At 37.2% G+C, this 22,522-nt stretch overlaps 1 protein-coding gene across 2 annotated transcripts in view; it reads right to left on the reverse strand.

Moving 5' to 3' along the window:
* Window positions 1-22,522, reverse strand: part of LOC131228170 (uncharacterized) — a 34,342-nt gene that overhangs the window by 3,387 nt on the left and 8,433 nt on the right. The window contains exons 2-11 of one of the 2 annotated variants that reach the window (XM_058224014.1): window positions 17,298-17,388; window positions 17,088-17,172; window positions 16,788-16,872; window positions 10,188-10,257; window positions 9,348-9,417; window positions 6,661-6,706; window positions 6,316-6,565; window positions 6,001-6,206; window positions 5,484-5,558; window positions 3,419-3,488 (exon numbers count right to left, since the gene is read on the reverse strand). In XM_058224014.1, coding sequence (XP_058079997.1) covers window positions 3,419-3,488; window positions 5,484-5,558; window positions 6,001-6,206; window positions 6,316-6,565; window positions 6,661-6,706; window positions 9,348-9,417; window positions 10,188-10,257; window positions 16,788-16,872; window positions 17,088-17,172; window positions 17,298-17,388 — 1,048 coding nt within the window. Of the gene's footprint in view, window positions 1-3,418; window positions 3,489-5,483; window positions 5,559-6,000; window positions 6,207-6,315; window positions 6,566-6,660; window positions 6,707-9,347; window positions 9,418-10,187; window positions 10,258-16,787; window positions 16,886-17,087; window positions 17,173-17,297; window positions 17,389-22,522 lie in introns of both variants that reach the window. The other variant, XM_058224015.1, reaches the window with a different exon arrangement.

The raw sequence follows: 22,522 nt of genomic DNA on the forward strand, positions 1-22,522 counted from the left end.
TAGCCGTCATAGGGCCGTAATAGCCGTTACATAAAGGTAACAGTAGCAGCCATAATGTAAAGGTAACAGTAGCAACTGTTACACGTTATGGGGTTGTAACGGCCGTAACAGAAAAAATGACCCATAATGGCTTGTTACGCCCCCCACAAAGGGTCGCAATGGTCCATTCGTGACCGATACAAGTTTTTTGAAGTTATTTTTCAATACAAAAAAGGAGACTGTAAAGGCTGTTATGACGGTCGTAACGGCCATTACAAATCGTATCGTAAAGGTAATGGTGGCGGCCATTACGGCCATCATTACCGTTACGGAAGACCTTTATTGGGGATATCATCGATGGTACCACCAATACCATGGAACTTTCATAAGGGATTCTCCTCAAAATATCGTTGATATTCATAGCATCATCAAACATCACCGATGTTAATGAAAATATCGATGATATTTGAAAATTTTTCAACTTCCAACAATTTCGAAATCACTGACCTAATTGATACAGATAATATAAGAGATATTACCACCAATATCACAGATATTTGGAACAACAGTTACAATACTAACCGTTACAGCTCTGTAATGGTCAATTTTTTTTGAAGGAAGAATATGTGTTAGTTAGACAAACTGTTACGGGCCATTTTTCTTAGAACAGGCATTACATCCCCATATCATCATGTGACGGCTCCCATGGTTTGCATTACATATTTTTTACTAACATGTCAGCCAACCTTCCATGTGTGTGCATGACTCATGCTTAGCGATATACTAGGCAATTTCATCTCCATTATCCTACTTTGCTTACTTGCCCTTTGGTTGATGATGATGATGTTGACAATGACGATGATAGTCATGATGATGATGACGACGACAATAACGATCATGATGATGACGACCATGACAATGATGATATTGTTGGAATAATGGGCCACACATGGCATATTTCCATCTGGCAATGCAATGATCGATTTGCATCAATTACATGACTATCAGAGTGAGGCCCACACTATGTTAGGTATACACAGTTTTATGGAGCATGAAGTACCATTTACAACTTTGGATAAAGTTATATTAGAAGTGTTCTACTCCTTGACATAAGGAATAAGGAAACATGGGCAGTGGGAGAGTCTTGCAATGGGTGGGTTCTTCCCATAGCCACTCTATTATAAGGAGTGTCCGGTCCCCAACTTTAAATACTATTTGATGTAAGACAATTAACCACTTGCTCTAAAAGCTCGAACTGATAGAGCATGGCGAATCAATCCATTTATCTCATAGCCTAGGCCCCACATCCCATGGGTTAGGACCTCGGCCGAACCCCCCTCGTGGGCCCCACTTCACATGGGTTCCACTTCACACAAGCCACCCGCCTCACATGAGCCGCCCACCCCGAGTGTGCCCCTGCATCCCACAGGCCACCTTAGCTGAGCCCGGTGTGAAAATGCCAGTGCATTATGTAAGTGTTATATTGTATAAAGCACACCTTTGTCTTAGCCAAAATAGCTTGAGTTATAGCTCACCTTCAAGTGAATCAAGATGGAAAGTTCGCCTTCAAGTACAAGTTATGAAGTTGAAAAGTGCAAGTCGTGAAGTTAGAAAGTTCAAGTTGAAATGAGTTCAAGTTCTACTTCACTTATAGTAGAAGTTCAAGCTCCACCTTCAATATACTTCAAGTTAAAGATCTACTATACTCTATTGAAGACTTAAGAAGAAGAATAAGCATTAAACTTCAATGTCCAGTCTTCTCAGGTATAATTGACCCTAGAAAGACCTTAGACTTGTGTGCTTTCAAAAGATAATCATATATGGGTTTTTATACTTTGGTTAGACCTTAGTTCGAATAGTCTAAGCCGTGACTCGACCAATCTAAGATAATCTTTGACCAATCCAAGTATGAAATCCAAAAAACGGATATTTCTGGTAGTTTCTCGACCAGTCGAGGGCTGCTCGACTCGAAGTCCAGCAACTTAATTTAGGCACCCTCGACCAGTTGAGCAGAGCCTTCGACTAGTCGAATGACAGTTTCATCCAATCGTGCCCAAATTTTGAAATTTGGTTAGATCTTAGACGAGTCGAATGAGATATTAGACAAGTTGAAGCAACAACTTTTCAACCTATAAATAGAGGCCTTCTCTCAATCTGAAATTACTCATCCAAGCTAAGAAAAGCCTCCACTTAGAAAGAAACAAGTCCCCACTATCTTTAAGTTATTACACGGTATTTTAATATTTTCTTTATATAGCTTTTGTTTTGATTCCTTGATCTCTTTTTATGAATCTTATTTTTTAAAAGAGAGTAATTACTCTTTTTGAGATCTCAAGGAATTCAAACAAGTAAGCCTTGGTTTGAATTAATTTAAAATCAATCTATAACCTAGAACATTTGTTTGTGTTACTGGACATTGAACGTTCTACTTCAAGCAAAGCGGTTGTACAGGCTACTTTAAGAGATTCGTCTTCAAGAAGAAGATAAGTATATTTCTATATTCTGTATTTTTGGTTTCTTTGAGATAGCCAGAAAATCTCATATTTGGTTTTGACTGAGATAGCTAGAAAATCTCAGCGTGAGGTTTCTGTTGTGATAGCCCTTCTAAAATCACAACGGTGTAAGGTTTTAAGGTGAACCTATGAAAACCTTATTTTTTAGTGAACACCAATATCACGTGGGTTGTGATTATTGGGAGTGGAGCAGGTGTGGTTGTTTGAGAATAGTTGGTGTACACACCGAACCACTATAACTCCTGGTGTTTGTGGTGAATGTTAACTTATTGCATATGTGGTGAATTATTATAATTTACTTATGCAAATGTGGTGAATGCTTGTAATAGATAGCTCTCTTGTCTCTTACTTGGTTTGAGATCTTGATCCTTACAAACGTTCATGAAATCAGGTTGTCCTACTTAAAACTTTATTTTTGGTGTAAGGTTGTCCTACAAACCAAGTTTGAATCAATTTTTTAATACTAATGCTATTGAGATTTCTAATTTATTCTGATTTATTTATTATTTCAGTACTTTAAGTTTTTATTTGGAATAGTCCTATTCACCTTCACCCTGTTAGCTTGCCTTTTTCAACATTACTATTACATGCATGTTCTCTTCCCATTGGAGTGTGCATAAGCATAGGTGTGGTAAAGGCGGAAGACCAACAGACACCACCTCATCCAGCAGCCTCGACAGATAGCTTAATGACCAATCAAGGTACACAAAACACTTGAATCTCCTAGATTGATGCTAGTGGGGATCATTGGATCCACTGCAAATTACAACAGATGACTGATGTTTTCAATAAAATGGATCTGATAGGTAACAGTCTGTTGCTGAAACTCAAAAACTATGAGGAGAGGATAAGAGGGATGTAAATCTAGTAAATATTCATGAAAACTAACATAAAATAGAGAAAACAAAACAAATAATTTACTGCACCTCCTCTGCAAGATCCTTTTTAGGCATTTTCTTCACTACCTCAGGTGGATAACCACAGAAAGTGTTATATCTGCAAGGCATATGAAAAGACCATATCAGCATTGGCAAAAAAGAGCTTCAATGTGAAGATCTTAAAAAATGTACACCATACAGAATTTGCAAAAATCATGCAAATAAGAACAATAAATTTAAACATTAATATCAGTAAATAGCCTTTTGATAATATCAGGGAGGTGCCTTTGGTATGTAGCAAATCTTATTCAGGAAGCCTCTAGTTGTGCTCATCTGTTACCTTCGCCTTTTTCAATGTTCATTCTAGAATCAAGCAGTGGAGTGGTGCTTCACCTCGGCCATCTTCAATGTTCATTCTAGAGACAAGTAGTTTGCAGTTTTCGCGCAGTCTCTTTCCCAGTTTTTTGTTATGTTTCTTGAGTAAGGGACTTTGTGGGTCTATGTTTGTTTCCTTGCTTCTGTTTCTATCCAGCTTTGGTAGGATGCTGGTTGCTGTTTCTGTGGGTTTTTGAGATGTTTACTTAATAAAATTACCGTTCATCAAAAAATAAATAGCCTTTTTGAAATATGTATATGTATATAGCTGAAGATGAAAGAGAAGCATCAATATTGACCCTTTGCCCATATGTGATTTCCCAGAGGTCTCTCAAAACAGCAACAACAGGCTCTCATGTACTGCATTGTGTCTCATATCAAGTAACAAACGACTTCCCTACAAGAACCTAACACCAAGTCCCAAGGCATATGTGATTCTTTTTCTTTTTTTTTTCTTTTTTTATTCTTTTTTTTTTTTTTTTGGGAGAAAGCAAGGGAGGCATGACTCTCTTATTACTAAACCAGGGTGGAAGCCCGGAAGAATACAGAGAAGGGGAAAACCCCTAGGAAAAAAAGAAGAGCTCACACCACGAGCTCAAGGGGTAAAAATAAAACAAAAGAAAAAAGGAAAAGAAAATAAATGGGGAAAAAAGGACCACCCCGACAGGGGGCAAAATGACCCACAGCCCGGGCCAGGCATCGCAACAAATTAGCCAGCGTAATCCCAGATATACGTGATCTTCAGTCACCCAACAATTGTTTCAAAAATTCAGAAGAGCTATTACAAGAGGAAACCCAATCACCTTAGCTTGGTCATCCCCACACTGATAATTATGCTTTGATGCAAGGCAGTATCTTGATTTTCATCAACCAATTCTTTTCTGGTGTTTTGCGAGCTTTTTAGTATAATTTTGTCATCTCTAAAGAAAAAATAATTCTGGAAGCTTACTTGGTGCCAAATGACATAGAAACTCCACAAAATGCTATCATTGAATGAATTGTCAAGCTATCTTTCCACAGTGCAATGAATCATGTTATTCGAGGAAGAATTTCATATGTGACGACAATTAGAGTTAGTCATAGCTGTTACAAGAAAAATTAGCTGGACCAATATCTATGGGGGATTTTGGGGCTTCTTTGGGGTCTTCAGTGGATATACATGGAGCTTTATGAAGTCCCACATTGCTAGTTGAACTTTCTAACCTTAGATTGTTTGAGTTTTAGTCAAGTTTTAGATTTTATTACTTGTTTGGACCTTGTCATTTTTTTCGTGACGACTTTGGATTGATTTGGTTTGTGTGCTTCCTTCACTTACATTGGCTAAATTTGGTGAATCATTAAGATATTTTTCTCATGTTTATATGATGCAATTTCATTTTCTTGGCGGCTATAAGAATGTCAATTTCGTAAAGTAGGAGATTTCACGGATTATATTATTAGATGGTTCCTTCAGAAAACCTGGTTTTAGTCCACACCATTTTGCTTAGAAGTACGACAAAAAGAGATCCCCAAAAGCCCTTCTTAAGACTTATTTACACAATCAAATAAATCTAAGACACCATTCAGAAAAGAAAAGATCAAATATATCTAAGACATTGTTAGGCAAAATAATAAATTAAAATCAACTGCAAGTTCAACCTTCATTTCAAGTCCAAAGGATTAGTCGATTCATTCAATCACACAATTCATAGAAAAAAGCTAAGCACAAGTATAGGGACAACAATGCTTAGTTACTTACCCAGTTGACCCACCATGGAAAAGACGGGCTTGTTCCTCTTTACTTCCTTCATCAATTGACCACCAACCCAGGAGCCTGAAATTATTAGAGCAGGGCATGTTCAAAATGAGATATTATCTAATGCTCAATTGAGATGGGTCATCTCCAGTATATCACTTATCTAATGATCCTAGCCAACGAAGAAAAGGGACACTCACAACCATCCACATTTAAAGGATGTCAAATCGGACGGATAGGATCATTTGATGTGGTAGATGCCTGGGGTCTCTCCTATCCATCATGGGGCCCACCATATATGAACAATTTGGATCACCACAAGGTGGGCCCAAGTGTACAGCTTGTTGGGCTCAGTAAATGCTAGACCAAAAATTGTATATTTCCTCATTCAAAGTGCACCAAAAACCAATTACTACATAGTATTTGTACCATATTCAATATTTGTACAGGTGAATTTCAATATGCAGGTAGTAGAGTTCACTCCAGTTTGGCATCCAATATAAATGGTAGGGTGTATTACCTTGAACCATGATGCAAAAACCCAAAGCAATCACGTGCTCCTGAAGATATCATAAGGTATCTTCCTGTACCAGCTCCACTACGTAATAAAAGGACAATCTTCTCCACCAATCTTGCCATAGAAAACAAGACTCCAGCACCTTGCAAAAGGAAAAGTGGAGAAAAAAGAAGAGGGACAGGGATATGTCGAGCAGCAGCAGGTGTTCCCTGAAATTAGAAGTATGTGGTCAAGGTGGGGGGATTCAAACATATATCTAACAACAATAGCCACAAATGTAATTCATAGAAAAGTCAAAAATGCCTAACCGCAAGATACCTCTAAGCGCATGCAAAGGAGGACTTGGAAAGAAATCACTGGAATTTTCATAATATGACCTCCAAGATCCTGCAGGCCACACATCCTACCCTGGTCCTGATCCTCCTCTGAGGAAACCACCAGACCACGGTTCCAGTCAAGATATCTGATACTTGTAGAAGATGATCCTGCCTCTCTATCACGAGATTGTCTGTGGATCACTGGATTAAACCACTTTGTGCAAACAAGAAAGGCAAAGCACTCTGCGATGCTGTATGAAGGGAAGATGAAAATTTTAGCAGGCAAGCACTCAGTGGAAATAATCATGAGTAAGACAATGTGACAATAAAAACAAATCATCAGTACCCAAAATTTATAAATAAATCCCACCAACCTAAGGCACCTACATCACCTGCATCATATTATAGAGGCGGTTAGGAAGCACTGCATCATGAGAATATATCAAATTACCATCTCATAGATAGGAAAGGAATAGTAAAACATAGAAGTGTAATACTTAAGAGAGGATTTTCAGTTAAAACATCAAATAACATCCCGCAACCTTTTTAATGAGCATGCAACTAACTTGGACAACGACCTAAGTTGGTATTCAATTACTTGGATCAAAACAGTTGAACATGACAGCATCTGGAAGGCCAATATGTGTATGTAATATAAACACTGAAATAATAAAAAAAAAATCTATTAAAGCATTTATATGTAAAGGGGAAAAAAAAAACAAATAAACAAAGAATCCCATTGATGCAAAAGGCTTTCACATGGAGTTGAACCAAAGACACAGCTACTTGCAGTTCAGATTAATTTGTTGCATTTTAGATCAACCTGAAAGGGGCTGGTTTCCTAGATTGGCACCAAGAACTGCTGCATTTAAGGCTTGGAAGGAAATAAGTGCAAAACTGACTATAGGAAAGGAATCTCCATTACCAGGAAGGTAATTTGTTAAAGATAGGTGTGTTGTTCATAGCAGGAATTGGGGGGTAAAGTTCTGTTATGGGAAGATATCTGAATGGAGGAAGATGTATAGGCCAAACGTTCACTTCTTTGTTCTCTCCTTCCTTAGGAAGGAGTCTTGTCAAGGATTATATGAAATCACTGGGGAGATGTTGTGGTGCAGAATCCCATTTTCCATCACAATCTCAAAGACAGTGAAATTAGCTGCTTTAACAGATCAATGAGAAATTAATAGAAAAAAGATGGCAGGGAAAGAAGGAATTTGAGGGCATCTCTCACCCCTTCTCTTTCTTTATAACATCCTCAGTTGTTATCATCTATAACCAACGCTATCAAAACCATAAAATTTACGATTTGATTCATATGAAGTACACATAAATATGGATTGCATTGCATACCCAAATCGCAAATCCATAACAATCATGCATGAATCATATAATCGTACATGAATTGTATCAAACCACATAATTCCTAAAAAAATGGAATTTATTCTTTTTTAGTCTTCTTTTTTCTTTCTTTCTTGTGTTTTTTAACATTTTTCTTTTAAAACATATTAAAGGCCCTCACCATATAAACCCTTATTCTTATCTTTTGCGAGTAAGGAAACTTGGGATTTTTTATATTTAAAAACCTGAAACAAAGAAATGAAAGTAACTTTATTTTGTTGATCGATGGTATAGAAACCTGTTTTTTCCAATGTAATTCTAGTATTCTACACTCAAAGTAGAAAAGAACATAAATTATCAAGGATTCTTGTCTCCATTGTTTGCTTATTTTGAATGCAAATTGATTTAAAGACAAAAAAAATAAAAATAAAAATAAATAAAAAATAAAAAAATAAAAAAGGGTGTTTTTTTGCCTTTCCCCACTAGACATTATTTTGATTATTGAAGATGGTGAAGAATAGTGATATCACTTGGGCATATTAATAACATTGTCTACAACTAACAAGAGATAAAAAGTCTTATCACACATACACATGAGCACAAACACAAGCACACCTACAGTAATGGCAAGATATAGTTTTGGTGTATTTAAGAACACACACTCTCTCTTACAGTACAATATATTTCATATATCTAGTGCACGTAGTGGAGTGATCCACATGATCCTAACCATAGCATTCCATGTATCGGAGGAAACAGTGTACCATATACCCATTCCTGTACCAATTACTCGAGTGACCCACGATCCAAGCAACCTTGACCCAAGGCAATGAGGTCCCCCCATGAGCAGAAGTTTGGGGCAAAGGCATTTGAATGAGAATTGGAGCCTTTGCATGATGGCTGCGGCTAATAAAATTTGAACTGTGGACGATGTAAAAAGAGGAGGAAGGTTGCTGTGTTGGGGTGAATGCTGTTGAGTCGCCAAGCACAGCTTTTTCCTTTTTCTATTGACACCAAATTATCACTTTGTGTTGTTCTTTCATTCATGTAAGTTTCATGCTTTGCAGGTGTTTAAGAGTACATCTGAATTTCCATGTTCCCTAGTAATCCCTAAATACTTCCACAACTTTTATAATCGAATACCTAAACAGCAGCAGTACGAAATCGTAGAAAGTTGGATCATGCTGCTGGCATCGAGGCTAATATAATATAATATAATATGTCAACCCCAACCATCAAAAGCGCCCTCCCTCATTAGGCTATGGCCCCCAAAAATCATGCCATCCATGAATCAGGTGGGGCCACACGATAGGAAATGGTTGAGGTGGAACACCAACCTTGATTGCATACAGCGCCCACTGTGTTGTGTATATGCCATCTAATCCATGCATGTGGTACATCTGCCCACAGGCACCTACATCTCTCTCTCTCTCTCTCTCTCTCTCTCTCTCTCTCTCTCTCTCTCTCTCTCTATATATATATATATATATATATAAGAGAGAGAGAGAGAGAGAGAAATATGGGGGTAGATACCACTAAACTGACAATAATGAAATAAAAAGAATAGAACTGTGGAAATTTTGAAAAAGTAGCAGACAAAAATAAAGCAGTAAACCATATAAAAGTAAAATGCATAACGAAATGATGTATATCTTCACAATTTAAATTATGATTATCAGGAAAACGTAAATTTACCACATAGCTTCAGAAGTGTGAACGTTGTAGCAGCAACGAAAAACACCATGGAGATTGCAACCCAAAAATGCTAGAGAAGACATTTGTAATTTAGCATTATTAGTGAATTCCGTGAGGTATCTGAACAGACAGAATTACATCAAAAACATTTGGATAACAAAATTCTCTATTGAAAAAAAAAAAGATTTCGATATTAATTACCCGTTTCAAAAATAAAGTTGGCACAGCATGGTTTATTACAATACTGATCATTAATTTTATGTTTTGAATCATAAGAAAAGTAATAATCTTTAGAATTCATGTTTCGAATCTTGTAATTGGAGAAAGAGGATTCATGAAGCTCACCCCAAAACCCCAAAAAGAGGCGATGATGATAACAATGACTGACTGAATTGCTGGCAACTTTACATTGCAGATATTCTTTTCTTCTTCTTCTTCTTCTTCTTCTTCCTTTTTTTGTTTTTTTTTTTTGCAAATACACTCAGTCAGTATTATCTTTCCTTTTTTTTTTTAATTGGATTATTATCTTCAAGATCTAAACAAGAAACATATAGGAAACTTTTTTTAGGCCACAAGTATTGAATCATTACATAGAATCACTTTTTCAAATGAAATAGCAAATAATACTTAATTAAAGCAACATCAGTGGACGGAAACAAATTCTGCAATCTTCTTATTCATTTCAACCAGAATCAACTCTGTGAAATATTTATCATTAAAAGAAGGAAATTATCTGTGTATAATTTTGCTGACACTAACAGTTTGTGATGAAACCATAGTTGACTCAAGAAGGCAGGAGGGGTCCAAGGAGCCCTAAGCTTGTAAGTAAATAGAACTTACAGGAAGTGTCTCCCATATAGCCTCATCACTCATGCTTTCATCATCTCCAGGCATTAGAGCTCTACACATCCTGAATAAGAAAAGAAAAAATCATTCACTAGGACTGAAACATAATTGACTGGACTAAACTCGAAATTGCAAAACTACCAATTAAAGAAATGAGTTTTACAATATAAAATGAGAAGTAAATGCATCATCTATTTAAAGTGTACTTTTGTTACATTCCATAAGAACAGCCCACATCTCAATTCTCATGGTTGTTCTTTCAAACATTTTGGATTTTTGACATCCCAAATAAGGCATACATTTCTCATTAATTAATATTACAGGAAATAACCTCAATGGAAAAGCATAATTTATCACCTCATTAGGCAACAGAACACAATTTGTGACCTGCCACCAAGGTGTTCCATAACTGTAACAGTGTCCGTGACGGCCACCACCGTTACCTTTACGATACGGGGCATAACGGCTGTTACGGCCCCATAATAGCCATTACGGTCTCTCTTTTTTTAATATATTTATTGAAAAAACCCCCAAAAAACTTGTATCTGCCCTTGAATGTTAATTAAAAAGTAGAAAAAATTGTATTTGTCCAATAATAGACCATTATGGGGCTATTATGGCCTTTATAGGGGACATAAAGTGCCGTTAACAGCAATTACGGGTCATTTTTTCCATAACGGCTGTTACGGCCATTACAACCCCGTAACGTGTAACGGTTGCCACCGTTACCTTTATGTAACTGCCTTTACAGCCCCGAAACAGCCTCTACGGCACACCATGCCTGCCACCCTTTGGGTGCTTTTAGATGCCTTCATACACGTAGCCATCACTTCAGCCAAAATCTTACATAATTCACTTATCAGGAAAATAGGTCTGAAGTGCATATCAATACCAGCATTGCTAATTATCGGAGCTGAAGAAACAGGCACCAAATTTATGGGGGGCCACATTCTAGTAATAAGATGAAATCCAACATTGGCACAACAACTATGAGGTCAAACTGTCCTAAAATCGTAAGAAAAGAAAGGTGCGGAGATGCCATCATCCCATATTTGTTGCCTACATCAATCTATCCACAATCTGAAGTAATTGTTGCTGATGTCTTAAATCTGGAAAATAAAAAATAAAAAAGGTGTCTGTCTATGCCATCGAAGTGCAATTGAAGGTCCCATCGAAGTGCCATCGAGCAACTATCGGTCCCATCGAGAAAATTCGGAAAATCCGTATTTTGTTGCTAGAACGTTTTGGTGTTTCTACTCGATATCATCAAAGGTGTTCGATGCCATCAACAGATTGTCGATGCCATCGAAGTCCCATCAAAGGTGCCATCGAGCGCACGAGCAGAATTTCGTAAGTGCGGGATTTGTTTCCTATTCCAAATGTGATGCGATTCTATACTATATATAGTGGGTGTAATCGGGATTTGGGAAGCAAGAGAGGTGTTGTAGGTTTTCTTAATTCGTTCCAAAGGGTTTCAAGGGCATAGATTGGCTCGTGAGGAAGATTCAAGTCGTGTTCGAATCGGTAATCTCTATCTCTTGTAGTTTCTACTTTCATAGAGCATCATTGTCACTTTGTGCTGTGGTTTTTTTCCCACAAGGGTTTTCCCATGTAAAATTTGGTTTGTTTGTGTTTGAACTTAATTGTGCGATTGGAGTACTTTGCTTGATTCATCTCTATGTGCTTCCGAGGTTCCCCAACAGTAATCACCACAAGGACGGTTGCAAAGGTTCAGCTCTAGTGCAGAAAGTAAACAGAAATCAGATCTAGATCTGAAATTTCATCGTCTAGATTTGATTTTTTATTTTTTCTTTTTCTTTTTTCAACCACTCATGGAAGCTGAAACTGTCGGAAAGAAATATAGTAGAATTGCTCTACCTGTCAAAGGCATCACGCCCCAATGATCCTCTTGGCATCGCATGAGAAAAGAAAATGCCATAGCAGAAGAAAACATCTTTCTTTTTATTCATAGTACTAACAAAATTTTACGAATGCCATGGCTATGACATATAGCCCTTTAAAGTCTTTAGTGAAGAAGGGGAAAAAAAAAAAAAGGAAACAGCTAAAGAAATCAAAGAAATGAACACTCCAAACTTTCTAAAACTGCCTATGCACCAGTTACAGTTTGAATAGAATGCCAAAGTAAATCCAACAAGCATGCTTATTTCCCAAATCAGCCATACTGTGTGTATTGGCTTGGAAGTCATATAAGAGATGCCAAAAATAGCACCCGGCTGACTGTTTGCTTTTAAAAATGGAAAATTCTTGAGGGAAAAACCACATATGCAATGGTTTTAGAAATCGGTATCAAATCGGCTGATATGGGCCTATATCGGAACGTGCTGGAAAAATGACCTGTATCAGCACCAATACAACGAATCCATATCGGTTAGACCGATACAAGCTTGAATACCCCCAGCCAAACCCCTTTTTTACACTTTTTCACCTTTCTCATTTCAAAATTTTTGAAGTGAGGGATTGTTCTAGGCCCATTTCTGACTAGATCTATGGCAGTTTTGAAGATCAAAACAAGGTTTTTTGTATTGAATTGAAGACTGAAGGACGGTTACCCAATTTGGGGGAAAAAAAAGGGTGAAAAAGTTTTTTTTCTTACTAGAATCAAGTCGAATCAATATGATAACCCCAATCATGCTTGATTTGATTTTGCTTTGAGGTATTAAAAAAAAAAAAACATTTTATGCTGGAATTTCTGAAATTTTCATAAATTTTGTTTTATGACTTCTTTCAACTAATTGTTGTAATGATGCATGAAGAGTCTTTTAATGCTATTGATCTACAGATTTCGCACATGCATGGGTTAAATAATATTTTTCAAGATTTTTTTTTTTTGTATTTTCAGGTTAATTTTCTGAATTTTTTATTTTTTTCGAAAATAATTTAGGGAAATTAATCAAATGATAGATCTAGGTAAATCTATTTTCATTTTAAACATGGATCTACCATTTGCTGCTGGACTTAAATTATTTTTGTATTTTCAAACCATTTTGGCTTTTTTTTGTGCATTTTTCAAGATTTTTCTTTTTCTTCTTCAAAAATTTCTTCATGAGAATGATAGATTTATGCTGTTTAAACATAGAAGTTAGAACTAAGTTCTTTGAATACAGATTTACATTTATAAGCTGTAATTTTATGTTTGATGTATTTTTGCCATTTTTTTGGCAATTTTCAATTTTTACATTTTTTTCGAAATTTGATTGGGGAAATGAAAAGGTATTGTTGTGTAAATATAGATTTACGTTGTTTGGACATAGATCTACTATCTAGCGCTGTAATTTTGTTTTTTTTTAATGTATTTTCAACCATTTCATAGTTTTTGTATTTTTTTCGGAAATAAATTTAGGGAAATTGACATATGGATGAAATGGTAGATGAATACATTCATTTTCAATATATGTGTTTCACTATTATGATTTGAATAATTTGATAGTCCAATAGTTGGTAGATAATCGTATTAGTAAATATATGATAACAATTTATGACATATGTCAACAATTTATACCCCAAAGACCGAACATCATAGCTTACGGTAGATCAACCCGATATACAACATGCTTACTAAAAAATAGTCCGATAGACAATGTTGTCATATGCGATCGCATATGCCATTTTGGGGGCATAGATCGCATATGCCATAGTGGCATATGCGATTTTATGACTAATAGGCATTATCATTGTTGTCAAATGCGATCGCATATGCACATACTGTGGATCGAATCACATATGTCATGATGGCATATGCGATCCATATGCGATCCTGACAAGTATGCCATGGCATACTTTTATATGTGACCAATACGCGATCACATATGCGAGTATGCAATCGCATATTTCCTAATAGTCAAAGTGGAAGCAATTTTTTTTATTTTTTTATTTTTTCAATTTGGAGAACTTTTGCCTTAAATAGGCACTCATATCCCCTTCATTTTCACTATTCTTTACTCTAAAGCTCTAAATCTCTTACTCTCTCTCTTATTCTAATCTCTCTACAATTATTTCAAGTATGTTTATTTTTTGTATTTTATAAGTTGTGCTTGCTTTTTGTAAATTAAGGTGTAAGTTATGACGTGTAAGTTGTTTCAAGTTATCCATTTATCAGTAAAATTTCTTTGTTTGAAGTTTATAATAATTAGTTCTCTTTTAATGTAGCTTGATTGTTTTGTTAAAATTTATATAATATAATATAAGTAATTAAATATATAACTTAATGAAACACTCAAACTATAATAAAATAAGTAAAAATAACCCAATCCAATCATGTGCACTAAGTAGGCAAGTTTTTCCTATTTTTTAAGATTTTTTTCATTTTTTTCCTTTTTTATTATTTTACAAAAAAAAATATGCCATGGCATATGCGATTGTGCGATCGCATATGCGAATGTTGATTGCATACGCGATTCGACAACATTGGGCATTATGTCATGGCATATGCGATTATGCAATGATTTAAGGGATGACATATGCGATTATGCGATGGCATATGCAATTATGCGATGGCATATGCGATTATGCGATGGCATGTGCGATGATTTAAACAATGGCATATGTGATTGCTTATACGATTATGCGATTGAATATGCAATTATGCCATCACTGATGTGATGAAAAAATGTAATTTTTTTGGAAGGTTGTGCAATGGCATATGCAACTATGCAATCACATATGCACACAGGCCCCTTGGGTCGCATATAATCACTTATGCTATTTGACCTTTTTTTCCTATTTTTCTAATTATATCTCTTTTTTTCCCATTTTTCTAATACTATTCCGTATTCTTTTGGCTAAAAAACTTTGTATCCTATACAGGCTGATACAGGGTTGATAACGATACACAACACTATATTGTATTGGTTTTTGGCCAGGCCAATATGCCGGCCAATACCAATATTCAGATCTATGAAATATGCTTAATGTAAATTGTAACCTGTGGAATCACAATCTGATTGGATCAATGGGTCCAATAATCCAATGAACAAACAATTCAAACCATTCAAACTAGAAGACTAGAAATCTAGACCCAATATGAACCATCTAGATCATTCATCTAGCAATCTAGCCATCAGGTGATTATCTAGAGAAACATCTCGCCCATCCTTGGCTTACATAATCATGAGAATAATTGATTGATTGCATGGATGCATCTAGCTCTTTTTTTTTGCTAGTTACAGGCTTGCTTGAAGTAAAGTTTATCCCTCCATGTTTGTTCATCCCAGAGGGGCCTAATTCTTCTGTAATAATATTATAATCATTGACAACAATTTGTCACTTATTGATTCCTTGCTGCCCACACTCTCCTAGAGGTTAACATGATATAGATGTTCTTTATTTTCTAGGTATTAAAGGCCACTGGAAATGAACAGGGATTATTTTGTCTCAGTCCAAGTATGCTCTGGAGTGACATCCTCTCAAAGAGAAAGATGACCAAGTGAAAACCTCTTTCAATTGCTGTCATCATTAGGACCAAACTTTCACCTACGAACGGAGCTCCTTTGGATGATGCCTCTCACTATCCAAAGGTAAATTCATGGATGGAGAGCAAGCTCACCCTCTCATCACCAGAGTTGCTCAATGTGACGAGCCCTAAGTGATAAAAGTCCTCTGTATTTAGTATTTCTCTGTGTAAAGGGCATTTTAGACTTTTTATAAGAGGTTGTATTAAAAGACCAAAGCCATCCCTCTTGAGATTGCAAAGGGTCAATTACCTATTAGAATGAATGCAATCTACTTCCAAGTCCCACTCTGTTAAAGAACCTTACATTAAACCACTTAGACATTCCAATTGAAGCTTCACAAACTATGAGGTGTTTGCACTAGTCAAGAGAGAAGTTTCTACAAGTGAGCCAAGAGAGTTTCAGTGTACCAACTACGACATGAAAACAAAAAGGAAAAGGCAAATTCAGACAAAATCAAGAAACAGGTGTTAGTCGAAGCGGGAGACAACTATCACAATGCACCAAGAGAATCGAATTAGAAGGACAACATCAACTTAAGGAGGACATTTTATGATTGGTGGAACTATCAAAGACTAATAAGATTTCTCATTTGTGGTTTAAAATGTGTCAATTATATGGCTAGATTCTATAGTGATTTAGATTACTGTGTGTTTACTTATGATGGTTTGGTTTTATATTATGTGCTTGCATGATTTAAGATTAAAAACAGCTTGCTTTAGTAGTTTCCTTTCCATATTAATTATGGTGCATGACAATGGGGTTCTGACAATTATTTTTTCCTCTTTCGCCAATCACTTCTCCTTTTTTCTTTTTTCTTTTTTTCTTGGAGAAGTAATGTCTTCCCTATTCACAGGGTAAGATGTAGAGAAATAGTTAAAATCAATTTCTTGATCCATAACTTCCATGTTTGGAAATTTATGAAATACTTCCATCAAGCCGTCATCAATGCAACAAGGCAGTCAGTTGCCTAGGTTACTTTAACCATTTATACTACTATAGTAGGCAGGTCACAATTCATGTCAAATATTAGGAAATGAAAGATAAACAAACCTTCACCGAGTATCTAAGACCAAAAAAAAAAAAAAAAGTGAAATGAGGACAATTATAATGATAATAAAAATACCTGAAATTGTCGACCAAAATGATTACTTCAAATGCCAACAGCGGAAGGAAGACAATCTTCAAGTTTACGGCTTGATAGCCGTGAACTGCAAAGAAAACCTAAAAATGAGGCATGAAGGTACAATAAAACCATTCAGTTCCTTGAGACGACTAATAAGATAATGGCCTAGTATAGGAATGCATGACCCCTAACGTAGAGGAATGCATTTAATAGAACATGAGTAATGATCTCATTATGGTTAAACGGGATCATCAAGGAGATCTAAAATAACATTTAATATTTTGAAGGTTATGAATCTACCGTATATGCTTTCGAGATGTATACACAAGAGTAGTTCAAATGCAACGAGCAATGGTGTGGCAACAACAGCATGACAGGGAGCCCACTGTCCAAGTATGACACGCAAACAAGATCCATGATCAGAAGGTATTTATTCCACTGAAGGGTCATGAAGAGTTGTTACAAAATAATAATAATAATCTGGTTGTGCTACAAAATGTTAAATCATACATGGCGATCATGGGGTAATGATGGAGCAGGTAAAGAGAATCTGCCTCGTGCAACGACTATGTGAAATAGCCATAGCGGGGAAAAAATGATCCTGCATGATTAAAAAAACAAAGTTACAGCTATTCAACTATTAAAAGAACAGAGAAGAGCTTTTTAATCCCAAGTTGCCATCATTTCAAGCTTTCACTTGGAAATATAGGCAGTAACTCAAAGTTCAAATGAAGACAGCTATAAACAGAAATCTTTAATCCATTTCCGGGATAGATGGATACTCACATAATGTGAATTGTAGATGTCTACACTGACAATTAAAATAAATATACCAGTTTGTGCATGTGTATGTTGACATTTTATTTTATTCTTTTCAAAGATGTTGATGCATGACCAAAAGTGAGTGTTCATGTGACAAAAGTGCTTGTGAGTGTGAATTTCACTGTCAAAACCTCGAGCTTAGCTGTCCAATTTGCATGCAGTAGCGAAAACAAATCTACTTGAGATGATCTCTTTTTTTCTACTTTTTTTTTTTTGAAAGGCAACCAAATTTTATTTGAGAAGCCAAGAAAGCATCAACGAAGGAGATGAGTGGTCAACAGAGAGGAGCCATGTGATCACTTCCTCTTCAGTAAGCCCAAACACATTAACTGGATTCAAAGCAAGAGATTCACCAACCAAAGAAAATATTAACATTTTGTGGTATGCCACTAATATAAATGTCCCCTAAATGAGTACAACCACCCCTAATGGGAAGAAATTTGGAATCCAATTTCCATATAAATTTACTTTTATTGCAAAAGTCAGTTCCTATAATGGTAGATTACACACAAATTTGGTTATGTATGTCAACCAGTGCAACTAAGGGCCTGTTTGATTTTCCTAATTATGTTGTAAATGGCTACAAGTGGATCATCATTATTTCTCACCATTGTTTGGTTGGAGGAATTGAAGCCTCGAAAAATGTGTGAATTCCATGTGTTTCTGTACACTAAAAAACTGTGGAGCCTATTGTGATGAATATGTCATATCCATGACATCCATCTATTCCACAAGCTCATTTTTGAGAGTAAAAAAATGAGGCAAATCCAAAACTCAAGTGGACCACACCACATGAAATAATGAAACTAACGGACCTCAACCGTTGAAAGCTAAAACTGTCATAGGGCCCACAATGATGTTTATTTGTCATTCAACCTGTTCATAAGGTCATACAAACATGGATAAAGGGAAAACATAAAAATCAACTAGATCCAAAACTTTGTGACCCCCAAGAAGGTATCAATGGTGGGTCTTCAATTTCCACTGTTTACTGTGGTATGGTTCACTTGAGCTTTAGATTTGCCTAATTTTTGGGCTTGTGCCCTAAAATGAGTTGGCGGAATGGATGAACGGCATGGATATGACATATACATCATAGTGGGCCCCACAGTTGCGCCCAAAATGTTTTCCAACCTCCATTTTGCACCAAAACATTGGACTTGTCAACATCAACCTTGGGGTAAGAGCTGTAATTACAAGGGTAAGTAATGACCATTTTACAATGTATTTACATTGTAATTTGAAATTCAAACAGACCCTAAAGGTGCTAGGCACGCATCAAGCGCAAGTACCCTAGAACCTCCAATGTGTTAAGCAATGCCTATGCGCACACTTAGAGAAGCTAGGGGCAAATCTTTTATTTAATGTACCGATGCTTTTTCTCAAGCAGACATGTCTTATGGCATCTGTTGTAGGCGGCAAGGTAGTTATTGCAGAAGGGTCAAATGTCCAAATGACAGTCTGTAGCAGGGGAGAGGAACTGTCTACACCGAACAATGTGTCCTAAAGTGAGAGTGGACGGCGTAGTATTTATTATTGCTCATGGGATAGGTGTTGACTCTCGTGTCATTTCGAGGAAGAGAGAGAAGAGGCGCTCACCACAAGTCCAAAGGAGTCATTTACTAGAAAGGGATGGAAGGAGAGGAAGACGTGGCGGAGCTAGTGGCTTTGGGGTTAACATGTCACCAACCGGTGCAAGGTGTGTCTCTCGTGCGGCATGTTCTTCAATGGAGTCTCATGTTCGGGTCTCTTAAAGGATACCACGTGCAAGTCGGTTCATCTCCTTAACTCTACTAGATGGGTATTTTGCCAATGCAACTCATCGAGTTGTCTTTGGAGCCAAATTGTGTTCACGAAACAATGTGTCCTGAAGCAAGAGCGGGTAGCGTAGCAATTATTGCTCATGGGATACATGCCAACTCCATTGTCATTTCCAGGAAGAGTGAGAAGGCACTCACCACGTGTCTAAAGGAGTCACCGATGGAAAGGGATGCAAGGAGAGGGAGACACATGACGGGGCTAGTGGTTCCAAGGTTGACATGTCACTAACCCAAGTGCAAGGTGTTCTGTAACCTTTACGATACGGGTCGTAAGTAACGGCTGTTACGTCCCTCGTAACGGCCGTTATGGTCTCTTTTTTATTGAAAAAAAATTCCGAAAAACTTGTATCTACTCCACAATGTTGATTAAAAAGTATGGAAAACATGTATTTGCCCCATAACAGATAATTACAGGGTTGCTATGGCCTTTGTAGGGACGTAACGTGCAGTTAACAGCAATTACGGGTCATTTTTTTCCATAACGGTTGTTATGGCCGTTACGACCTCGTAACGTGTAACGGTTACCACCGTTAACTTTATGTAATGGCCTTTACGGCACACCATGCGCATGTGAGGTAAGTCTCCTGTGTGGCATATTTTTCGATAGAGTCTCATGTGCCAGGTCTTAAAGGATACCACATCGAGTCAGTTCATAAAGATCTTCTCTCAATAACTTAAGCTTTCCCTTAATCCGTGCGATCGAGGTGAAGGCCCTTGACAAACTAGTTCCCCCAGGAGGAGAAAAAAAGTAGCAGTGGATGCCTTGGGGAAGGATAAGGCACTGGGCCTAGATGGTTTCCCTCTTGTTGTTCTTCCAAGTCTTTTGGGACTTGGTGAAACGGGATGTGATTGGCTTCATCGTCGACTTCTTCAACAGTAGCAAGTTTCCATTGGAGATGGGTACTTCTTTTATTGCCCACGTGCCAAAGAAAGGGGGAGCAGAGAGCTTCAAGGACTTTAGGCCCATAACCTTGGTAGGTGCCCCCTACAAAATTTTGGCAAAGATACTGTGGCCTCTAGACTCCAGTCAATCATAAGGCACATCATCTCCAAGGTTTAGAGTACTTTGGTGGAAGGGCGCCAAATTCTAGATGGTACATCAATTGCCCATGAGTGCAGCGATACCCATCACAAGGAGGGGAAAAAAGGGATCGTTTATAAGCTCAACATTGAGAAGGCATATGATCCTATTAAGTGGGATTTTTTAGATTATATGTTGGGTTGGATTAAATGCGGCGCGAAATGGAGATGGATTCAAGGCTGTGTCAAGTTGGCTAGTTTCTATATTCTAATCAACAAGTTGCCCAGTGGGTTTTTGAAGTCTTCAAGGGGTCTCCAAAAAGGAGACCCATTATCACCCTTCCTGTTCGTGTTAGTTGTGGATGCCCTGAGCAAGATGCTAGGCAAGGGGTTGGAAGCAACTTTTGTGAGCAAGTTCAAGGCAGATAGAGGCGAATTTCAAATATCCTATCTTCAGTTCACCGATGACACTCTTTTATTCTATGATGTTATTGCTACGGAGGTGAACAATCTCTGAATGATCATGCGCTGCTTCAAGGTGGTGTCAGGTTTGAAGGTGAACACCCTCAAAAAGATGTTAGGTATTGGCATTTCTGAGGAAACTCAGGAGCTTGCAAAGGTGTTTGGATGCAAGGAAAGATCATTTTTGTTAACTTGTTTGGGGCTTCCTCTTTGCATTAGAAAACTGAGAAAGCATCGATGGGGCAAGGTGATCAAAAAAGTGGAAAGGAAGTTGTCAACTGGAAATAACATCATCTTTCTCTAGGGGAGAAGACTGATGCTAATCAAGACGGCACTTATGAACTTGCTAGTATACTTCTTATCTCTCTTTAGGAGCCCGAATGAAGTTCTGAACAAGCTAGATGGGTTGCACCGTGACTTCTTATAGCAAGGAGCTAACGAAAGAAGAAGCTCCACCTGATGAAGTGGATGGAGGTGTGTAAGGCACACCATTAAGAGGGTGCTAGAATTAAAAAGTTGGAAGAAGTGAACGACATGCTCATGGGCAAATAGCTTTGGAGGTTTAGTACGAAGGAAAGCGAGTTACAGAAGGGGGTAATCTCAAGGAAATACGATGTTGAGGGTTGGTGGACTAAGGACTCTTCCTTCCGCACTTCTTTATAAATAATTTCTTTTTCTTTTTTTTTAAAAGGGACTCTTCCTTCTACAAGTCATCAGCCTTACGGAAAAATATTTATAGACTGAGGGCTAAGTTATAAGGAAGTGATAGGCTTTTCGCTGAGTAATGGCAGTAAGGTCAAATTTTGGGTGGGTGATAGAGCTCTTCAAGAAAACCATCTGAGGCTAGTGAGGTTGTCTATGGTGGAGGAGGTTTTTGTTGCCATGTGCTTCTCGTATTTGAGTCAAGGAGTGGTTTGGACCCCCCATCCTCGAAATCTAACGGAAGAGGACAAGGCTGAGTTCATTGATCTATCAAAGCATCTCTCAGGCATTTATCCCCCTATTATGTCTTCTGACACCATGGTTGGCTCGTGGACAAGTCAGGCCAATTTTCAAGTCGATCCTTATATGGATTGCTCTGTCAGTCCTCTTCAAGTGACATTGAGGCACATACTTCCCCACCAGTTCTAAGCAGTTCCTACCAATGTTTTTGCCTGAGCATGGATGGTGGGAAGAGGAAGGCGCTTATAATGGATAATTTGTGAAAAAGGAAAATGATAATCACCAATGTGGGCATTATGTGTTTGCGGGATGAGAGGTCAATTGACAACCTCTTCATTCATTGCCCTTTTGCATGCAAATTCTACAGCAATGTTTTGGGGTCCTTTAGCATCCTTTGGATGATACCAAAGTCAATTGACGATTTCTTGCTTGCTTGGCACTGGCAATGCTGTCAAAATTGTTATCATATCGCAAATCGTAAGAGGGGTTGAATCGTATTGAATGGGAAATCATATCGTAAATCGTAAGAATTTTACTGATATATATATATAAAAGACATATGAAAAGATATATTTAAATCATAAAAGATTTACATATCATGACATTATCATTTTAGAAAATGCATATGGTATACATATCATGATAGTAAAGGATTATACATATCATGAT

This window comes from Magnolia sinica, chromosome 15, assembly GCF_029962835.1.
Source record: "Magnolia sinica isolate HGM2019 chromosome 15, MsV1, whole genome shotgun sequence".
Classification (NCBI taxonomy): Eukaryota; Viridiplantae; Streptophyta; class Magnoliopsida; order Magnoliales; family Magnoliaceae; genus Magnolia; species Magnolia sinica.